The 8875-nt window shown below is 48.7% G+C and overlaps 1 protein-coding gene across 3 annotated transcripts in view; it reads left to right on the forward strand.

Annotated features, from left to right (window-relative positions):
- The first annotated feature begins 5636 nt into the window (after nucleotides 1-5636).
- Nucleotides 5637-8875, forward strand: part of TBC1D4 (TBC1 domain family member 4) — a 107354-nt gene continuing 104115 nt past the window's right edge. For all 3 annotated transcript variants that reach the window (XM_015277031.4, XM_015277035.4, XM_015277042.4), the window contains exon 1: nucleotides 5637-6234. In XM_015277031.4, the coding sequence (XP_015132517.2) occupies nucleotides 5758-6234 (477 nt within the window). In that variant the 5' untranslated portion in view covers nucleotides 5637-5757. The remainder of the gene's footprint in view (nucleotides 6235-8875) is intronic.

The raw sequence follows: 8875 nt of genomic DNA on the forward strand, positions 1-8875 counted from the left end.
GTCTCAAAGTTTTGGCAGCACATTTTAAACTACAGCATATATAAATCTTGCAAAAATATTCAATTTTTATTATTTCTAGTTACATTTTACACACCAAATACAGAAGGCACAAGTTTTCTTCAGCAGCTAAAGTTTAAGGGCTTGGTAATATGTCCAGTCTACTGAATTCAGTTTCTAACACTGGAATTTTATTTCCAAGAGTTAATTCATTCTTACCTTCAAATAAGATTGGGTGATTTAAGTTAATAGAGTGTTTTCTAAAATATGGATGTATCTCAAATCTTACTAAAAGTCAATTGAAGTTTGACTGGTAAAAAATAATGTGAATACAGCAATGGGCTTTGAAATCCCAGGGAATTAAGTGCCAGCGTTTTTAGAAAAGAAATAGGGTAAGACCCAATTCCAGCTATAGGATGTATTTCTGAAACATTCTACTCCAAGGTGGGAGTTACGCATAAATTATAAGATTGTGAAATATAGTCTACACATCTTCTAATAACTTAATATTTTTTCTGCAATTAAAATTGTGGCTGAAAGCTTAAGGGGATGGATGATTACTGGTAAATAACAGTTTGATCGTGTGAGGTGCTAAGGTCTATTCCACTCTTTAAGAATTTGCTGAAAATTGTGCCTGCTTACCATTTTTGCAGGTCTAAATCCTTTAACACTAGCAGTGAAGTGATGGTCCAGATGTGATAGATGAAATGGCTGCTTTGGTGGTGTACAGAAACAATATGAACAAAATTAACAAACAGAAGGGAAAATACGCTTATCTAAAATACCTAAAATTCAGGCTTCCAAAGTAGGGTTGGAGGAGAATATTTTTGTTTTACTGATCTCACTGCTATTCTTCTGTTTCATAGTACTTTTTAAAATAATAACTCATTAATCTTTATTTGTAGAACTCTGTTGGCAAGCATATCAATTCCAGAATGTTCAGAGGCACAGTTAACTTAGCCCACACTTGTACACTTCAATAGTATGGAATGGAAATGGAAGACTGTGTAGAGGAAATGGACCTGGGGGTGTTGATTGATGCTAGACTGAACATGAGCCAGCAGTGTGCCCAGGTGGCCAAGAAGGCCAATGGTATCCTGGCTTGTATCAGAAATAGTGTGGCCAGCAGGAACAGGGAAGTAATTATCCCCCTGTACTCAGCACTGGTGAGGCTGCACCTCGAGTACTGTGTACAGTTTTGGGCCCCTCGCTGTAAGAAAGACATGGAGGCCCTGGGGAGTGTCCAGAGGAGGGCAACAAAGCTCTTGAGGGGTCTGGAGCACAGGCCTTATGAGGAGTGGCTGAAGGAGCTGGGATTGTCCAGTCTAGAGAAGAGGAGGCTCAGGGGAGACCTCACTGCTCTCTATAACTACCTGAAGGGAGGCTGTAGTGAGGTGGGGGTCAGCCTCTTCTCTTGTGTGACTAGCGATAGGACTAGAGGGAATGGCTTCAATCTGGGCCAGGGAAGATTCAGGCTGGACATTAGGAAATACTACTTCTCTGAAAGGGTGGTCAGGCACTGGAATGGGCTGCCCAGAGAGGTGGTGGAGTCACTGAGCCTGGTGGTGTTCAAAGAGCGTTTGGATGTTGTGTTGAGGGATATGGTTTAGCGAGAACCATTGGTGAAGGGCGAATGGTTGGACTGGATGATCCTGTGGGTCTTTTCCAACCTTAGCGATTCTATGATTCTATGATTATTTTGAGAGATCTAATGTGCATCTAATGTTGACTGAATAAGCCACCAGAAGTCAGTGGCAGATTATCAACAATTCAGAAAGTTGATTGGTGATCTAGTTGGTGATCTCACCAGAAGACCATGTATTTGCAACACACCGTTTGGCAAATGTTGAGCGTAGTGGTTTATCTACTTTAGATCTTACAGCAGAAATTTTACTTTGAATTTTATAATTAGGTCCCAGAAGCCTGGCTAGTAATCAAACAGAAAATGAAAACATTTATGGTGTCTCATCAGCAGCTTTCTATGTCATGTCTCTGCACAGGTACTGCATTTACACTTTCTTCTGCTTGGGATGACATGGAGAGAAGTTGCTCTTTTGTCAAGAATGAATGTGACCTGGACAGGCTTGAAGAGTTGGATAGAGAGGAACCTTATGAGGTTCAGCAATGGCATATGTAGAGTCCTGCACCTAGGGGGGAATAACTGCATGCATCATTGCAGGTTACAGGCTGACCTGCTGGAAGGGAGCTCTGCAGAGAAGGATCTGGGTGTCCTGGTGGATAACAGGTTGGCTGTGAGCCTTCAATGCCTTTTTGTGGCCAAGAAGGCCAATGGTATCCTGTGTGCATTAAAAAGAGAGTGGCCAGCAGGTCGAGGGAGGTGATCCTCCCCCTCTACTCTGCCCTGGTGTGACCACATCTGGAGTTCTGTGTCCAGCTCTAGGCTCCCAAGAAAGACAGGGAACTTCTAGAGAGAGTCCAGCAGGGGGCAACAAAGATGATTAGGGGCCCGAATCATCTCCCAGAGGAGGAAAGGCTGAGAGGCCTGGGACTGTTCAGCCTGGAGAAGAGAAGGCTGAAGGGGGATCTTATCAGTGCTTATAAGTATCCTAACGGCAGATGTCAAGTGAATGGAGCCAGGCTCTTTACAGTGGTGCTCAGTGACAGGAAAAGGGGCAACGAGAACAAACTGGAACACAGGAAGTTCCATCTGGATATAGGGAAGAACTCTTCTTTGAGAGTGACAGAGCATTGGAACAGGCTGCCCAGAGAGGTTGTGGAGTCTCCTTCTGTGGAGATGTTCAAGACCCATCTGGACATCTACCTGTGCGACCTACTGTAGGGAACCTGCTTTAGCAGGGGGTTGGACTCAATGATCTCCAGAGGTCCCTTCCAACCACCACAGTTCTGTGATTCTATGTATTTTCAAAACTGCAGATAAGGACTGTGGAAAGTTGCTTTCTTTGGAGTCCCAAAGTTTCTGGCTCCCATTGACTGAGCTATCAGAATTGGGCAGTTCAGGTGATAATGTTCAAAGAACTAGAGGATGGTGTTTTTTGTTACCATTATAATTTTAAACACCAGGGGAGAAGTTACATGATGAGCATAAAAGGTGAAAAGCCTTGGTGATAGGCAAAAGATGCCATGATATAATATTAATTACAAAGCTTAATTTCATGGTGCATGAAATCTTATGACTGAAATGAGAAAAAGGGAATAGCTTCAAGAACCAGTTATGTAACTAGAGGACTGAGTTTCCCATGAAACACTATTGGCAAGATGGGGGGATAAAGACATGGCCAGATTGGAGGGTAAGAAAGAAATGACAAAGTAAGCGGATAAAGATAATGGATGGCTAATGGGATTAATATGAAGAATTAATTCAGAGAGACATACAAAAGCTGAAACAAGAAGAAAGTATTGTTTGGAATAACGTCTGAGAATTGTGTTTTGAAGGTAGTTAAAAGTATGAGCGATTGAGTTTATAGGGATTCGTTTAGTCTTAAAAGGAATTTGTATAAAGAATTTGATAATAAAAGTAAATTAGATAGATCAAAATAACCAGATCTCAAATCACCCAAGTGAAGGAGAAACCAAAGAGCTCTACCTAACTGGCATATTGGTGACAATATAAGAATTTTATTTGCCACATTTTGTTCCTCACAGTTTTCCTTCATGAAATAGAAATGATAAAATACAGTGGTATTTTATAAAAGATAGAAATGCCATGTAAAATCCTTGCACTGCAATGCCTGAGGGGGTTTCTCTGCAGCTTTAGCGCAAATCCAGTGTTGGGTTCACATCCCTGGTAGTTTAGTCTTGTCATTGCGCTCAAGTGCCTGCACTGCAGGCTCACGCTTGGGCTGACTCACTGACCCGCTGCTCCCCAAAGGAGCAAGCAGTCCTACTGCCCTCCTCACCCCATGCTTCTCTCTCCATTTCTTTAGTGCCTGCAGCAGTGACTGTGCAAGCACTGTCACTTCCATTTGGGGCAGCTCGTGGAGCTGAGCCGGCAGGAAGCGAGCAGTTTGTTGCTGCATTAAACATGTACCAGTGGGTAAATGGGTCTTCTCCAGGTGCACCGCTGAAGCATGCTGTGTGCTCCCAAACACCTTAGTGCTGGGGCTGTGTAACTGCTCTGCAGCTGCCTCATGGGAAGCACAGAGCCTCCTGGACATTCTAAGTTAAAGGCTGAATGATAACTACAAGTGTGATGGAGAACAGATTTTAAAGACAAGTAGGTTTGTGATACAAAAAAAAAAGGGGGGGGGGGGGGGATGTCTGTTCTGAATACCCCAGTTATAAAATCTACTGCAAAACAGAAAATGTGAGTGAAAATAGCAATGAAGCAATTGCTTTATTTTGTATCCTTCTAAGAAAATGTTACAGGTGATGCCCAGTCTACCCTAATTTGCTTTTAGCTGCCCTGTTTGAAGACAAGCATATCTCTCTGCCCAGAGAAGCTGTGGGTGCTCCACCTTGGAGGCACTCAAGGCCTGGTTGGATGGGGCCCTGGGCACCCTGAGCTGGTGGGTGGCAGCCCTGCCCATGGTGGGGGGTTGGAACTAGATGACCTTTCATGTCCCTTCCAACTCAAGCTATTCTATAATTCTATGATTTTAAGATGGCGATGGGAAGGGCTGTGTTTGAGGTCTTGCCCAAGTGCTGATGTTAAAGCCGAAAAGTGCAGCTGATAATCCATAAACCAGAATACATTCAGCCAGATGATTAATCTGTCAAAAAGAAGAGCGAAATGTTCAGGAGATGAGCACAGTTGCTTTTAACGCTATTAAATGAACTACCACCATTAGTTCTGTTTGTTGTGGGTTACCTGACTGGTTGTGTTATGTGTCTCTGCCCACATACCCAGCATGCAGGCTCTGACTGCACACACAAGCCCCAGCTCCTGGCTTGTTTCGGGCAGCAGCCATACAGGGTTAAGGCTTGCCATGGCACCACACTGCTGGGAGTCACTGCTGCTGTTGTTGCCCGTGTGAGCACAAGGACAGCCAATAAACCAGGTGATTACACAGTGGGTTTGGATGCTGACTGGAAAAGCTCTGGCCGGTGGAGAAGCCCAGTTACCACGTAGGTCACTCTGAAAGCAATGCCCCCTATTTATTTCCATGTAAACTACTGACACTGTTATTTAGATTCTAAAAGCCAGTGAAGCTCAGGGACCCTGGGATGCACCTCCAGATGCCCTAGAGCCTCTTGGAAGCATAAAGAAGGCACCCAGGGCCCAACAAGTTCCAATTCCCCACAACCCACCTCAGGCCTTACCACAGACAGAGCTGCCATTCGCTACATCAGGCTGCCCAGGGTTCCATCCAACCTGGCCTTGAAAATGTAACATCATATAAATATATAACTTTACAGAAGCGTAGAGCTTTTGCAAGCGGCGCAGCCTCCCCGCCTCCTTCCCCCTCCCCGTGCCCTTCCTCCCGAGCCGCTCCTCCTCCTCCCCCCTCCAGCGTTGCGGACGAGGCGGACAGCCGGGCCGGGCCGGGCCGCACCTGGCGGATCGGGAGCACTCCGCCTCTTCGCCCCCTGCCGTGCCCCGCAGCCCGCTCGGGGCGTAGCTTCGGCGCTCCTCCCCGGGGCGGCTCGGAGTGGGCGGGCGACTCCGCCGTCCTTCCCCGCCCCGCGGGCTGACCCCGCTCGGGAAGGAGGTGCGGTGCAGAGCTGCAGCGGGGCCGAACCGCAGCGGAGCGCGGCGGAATGCGCTCGTAGCGGCAGCCCCGGTTCCGCCGCCCGGCTGAGTGCAGGCCCCGCGGCCGCGCCTCCACCGAGGTGTCCGCCATGGAGAAGCCGGCGGAGGGAGAGCCGCTCTCCCATCCGCTGGAGCAGCAGCCCGAGCCGCCGCCGCCGCCGCCTGGGGAGAAGCGCTTCAGGCTGTGGTACGTGGGCTCGGCGTGCCTGGACCGGCGCACCACGCTGCCCATGCTGCCCTGGCTGATGGCCGAGATCCGGCGGCGCGGGCAGCGGCAGGAGCCCGGCGGCGCTCTGGGCGGCGGCGTGCCGGCCCGCGAGGTGCTGCTGCTGCTCGGATCGCCCACGCTGCGCTGCGTGCCCGCCGGCCCCGCCAGCCCCGGCCCCGGGCGGCCCGCCAGCCCCGCGCCCGCCGTCTTCATCTTCGAGCACAAGGCGCAGCACATCGCCCGCTTCATCCACAACAGCCACGACCTCACCTACTTCGCCTACCTGATCAAGGCGCAGCCCGACAACCCCGACTCCCCCATGGCCTGCCACGTCTTCCGGGCCACCGACCCCAACCAGGCGAGTGGAGCTGCGGGACGCGGGCAGTGCCTGGGGCCGCGGGGTGCCGAGCGACCCCCGCCCCGTGCAGGGGGTTCAGCCCGACCGTTGGTGGGCAGTTTGCGTTCCCCCGACCGCAGCGTGGCGTGGGAGCAGGGCAGTCGGGTGGTGCTGAGCACCGGTGGTCTGGAAACTGTTTTTTTGGGGGCCCGGCCGGTCATGGTAAGGACACCTGGCCCGTGCTCAGGCACACTCCGGCAGCCCTGGGTCTGGGTGGAGGCAGCTCTGGGAAAGCGCCAGCTGGGGAAAAAAAACCGAACAGTAGGGCTCTTTTTCTGCCTCTTGAACGGGCTTTGGCTCACGCATCACATGTGCAGGAGCAGCTCTTTACCGCTCCGCTTCTAGAGGTGTGACAGGCAGGTTCAGCCACTGGTTTAGCGTGGCGACAGCAGAGGCCTTTGGACAAGAGTACTTGGTCTGAGTAAGGCGAGACGCATTCCCCTGTTTTTTCAGAGACGAGAAAAAAGCAAACTTTAAAAGTGGAGGAAAACAAGAAGGGTGTGGAAGGAGTATAGTGACAGGAGAAGGGGTAATGACCTTAAACTAGCAGAGAGGAGATTTAGATTAGGTGTAAGGAAGAAATTCTTCACTGTGAAGGTGGTGAGGCAGTGGCACAGCTGCCCAGAGAAGCTGTGGGTGCCCCATCTCTGGAGGTGCTCTGTGCCAGGTTGGATGGGGCCCTGGGCAGCCTCACCTGCTGAGTGGCAGCCCTGCCCAGGGCGAGGGGTTGGAACTAGATGAAGGCCTCTCCAATCCACACCGTTGTATGAAAAACACATGCAATTAGAAATTCTACAATTTACCAAAAACACTCCAGAGGACTTACCAGAAGTTTTTAGTGTATTAATTTTGATTTGAGCAAAGACACTGCTAGAGCTCGTTATGTTGGAGGGATTTAGATTGCGTACGTAGCTGTGGGTTGAGCTGTCCTCTGGAGCAGGACAAGAGGCATCCCAAGCAGAGGTGACTGTGCAGCTTGTTGGCAGCTGCAGCCCTGCTGAGCTCTGCCAGGAGAAGGGGTCAGGAGGGAGCACGCAGAAGGAGCGTGGAACGGAGGCATGGTGGCTGGTGAGGGTGCAGCCAAGATGTCCTTTTATGAGCGTGACCATACGGGCTGAAGGAACCAAGACTGCTGACAGGACGTGTTGGATTGAATGTTATTGATTGGATAGCTCCGGTCTGGTGTCGTGATGTGGGACAACTTCATGCTGTGAGGTACTGGCTGTAAATTACTCTTGCATGTAGTATTTCTCATGGTTGCATTTACACTTGAGATGCTCTTTTTGATTAAGCCGTTTATCTGTATGTCTTTGTTCCCTGAAGAGAACGTCCTTACATGCATAGTATTAGTACAAATTGATATTACAGGTAAAGACTTACTATTGAAGGAAGGTATTATTCTGAATTCATTCCCTTTTGTAAGTTCCTGTCTTGTTCTGACAGCATAGTCTTTTATCTGCAATATGTTTTTTTAACCTTTTAACCATTAATAAAGAATAGGAGGCCCTCACACAAGGGTTGTTTGGCACAGGCTCCTAGACAGACGAGCCCTAACAGGGGTAGTAAATGCACAGCCAGTGATGCAATTCATGGGTTTCTAACAGACTTTTTTTTCAGGTACCGAAAAGGAAATAATACAGAAATTTATTTCCTTCCTAAATTATGGAGAGGCCTGGTTGGCTTAGTCTGTGCAGCTCCCTGTCCTGGGTCCCTGCTCATCCTCTGTTCTGAGTGGATGAAGCCAGGCTGCAAGTTGCTAGCTCCGAAGATCATCTTCTGGAGCTCATTTATTATAAAACAGGTGTTGTTCTTGCACGTTTTCAAGATCTTTACGTGTGCACACACTTCATCAGAAGTCATGCTTCTGATTCATTGTGGTTATGAGCTTCATGGTGCATATTCGTTTAGAAGTTATTTTTCATATCTGTTATTTTACGCTGACTTTGTTTTCGATCTTGGGCTGCGGTTCCTTCGAGTCAGTACAAGCTGGCACAGCTGCCAAGAGAAGGGGTTCTGCCCTCCTCCCCTCAGCTGCTCATCCCTTCCTTCTGGCCTTGTCCTTGTGCCAGCACAGCATGCACAGCGAACAGGGGATTTTCTGGGTTGGCTTCTGAACACTTGCCTTGAACCATGGTATTATTGGTTCAGTGGTTCAGAAGCACACTGGGGTCACTCTGGATGAAGGAAGGGTGCAGGAGCTGTTCTGTGGTCTGTGGGTTAGAAGACAGCTATCCATCATTTTCGTTGGTTGATGAAGCCATCAAAGTAAGATGGTAATAACTGGCTTCCAAGATAATAGTGCTGGTGAAGTAATTCATGATGCAGCGTGGTGGAACGTTTGGCTTTGAGCCTGTTGCTTTGCCCACCAGATATGTTCCACCACGTCTAAGGCGCGTGTGGATTCTCCGTTACCATGAAATGAGCTGTTATTCACAAAGGAAACCAATACATCTTTCCAATCCCTGCACACTTCCAAAGTTGGTGATCAATCAAAAGCCAGTGCGGTATGTGCTCTGATAACATCAGGTAGGAAGACAGCATCTTTTAATGTTATTTGCCCTGACTGAACAAAATATTGGCATGAGTTGATACATCCTTACGT

The sequence above is a fragment of the Gallus gallus genome, chromosome 1, assembly GCF_016699485.2.
Source record: "Gallus gallus isolate bGalGal1 chromosome 1, bGalGal1.mat.broiler.GRCg7b, whole genome shotgun sequence".
Taxonomy (NCBI): Eukaryota; Metazoa; Chordata; class Aves; order Galliformes; family Phasianidae; genus Gallus; species Gallus gallus.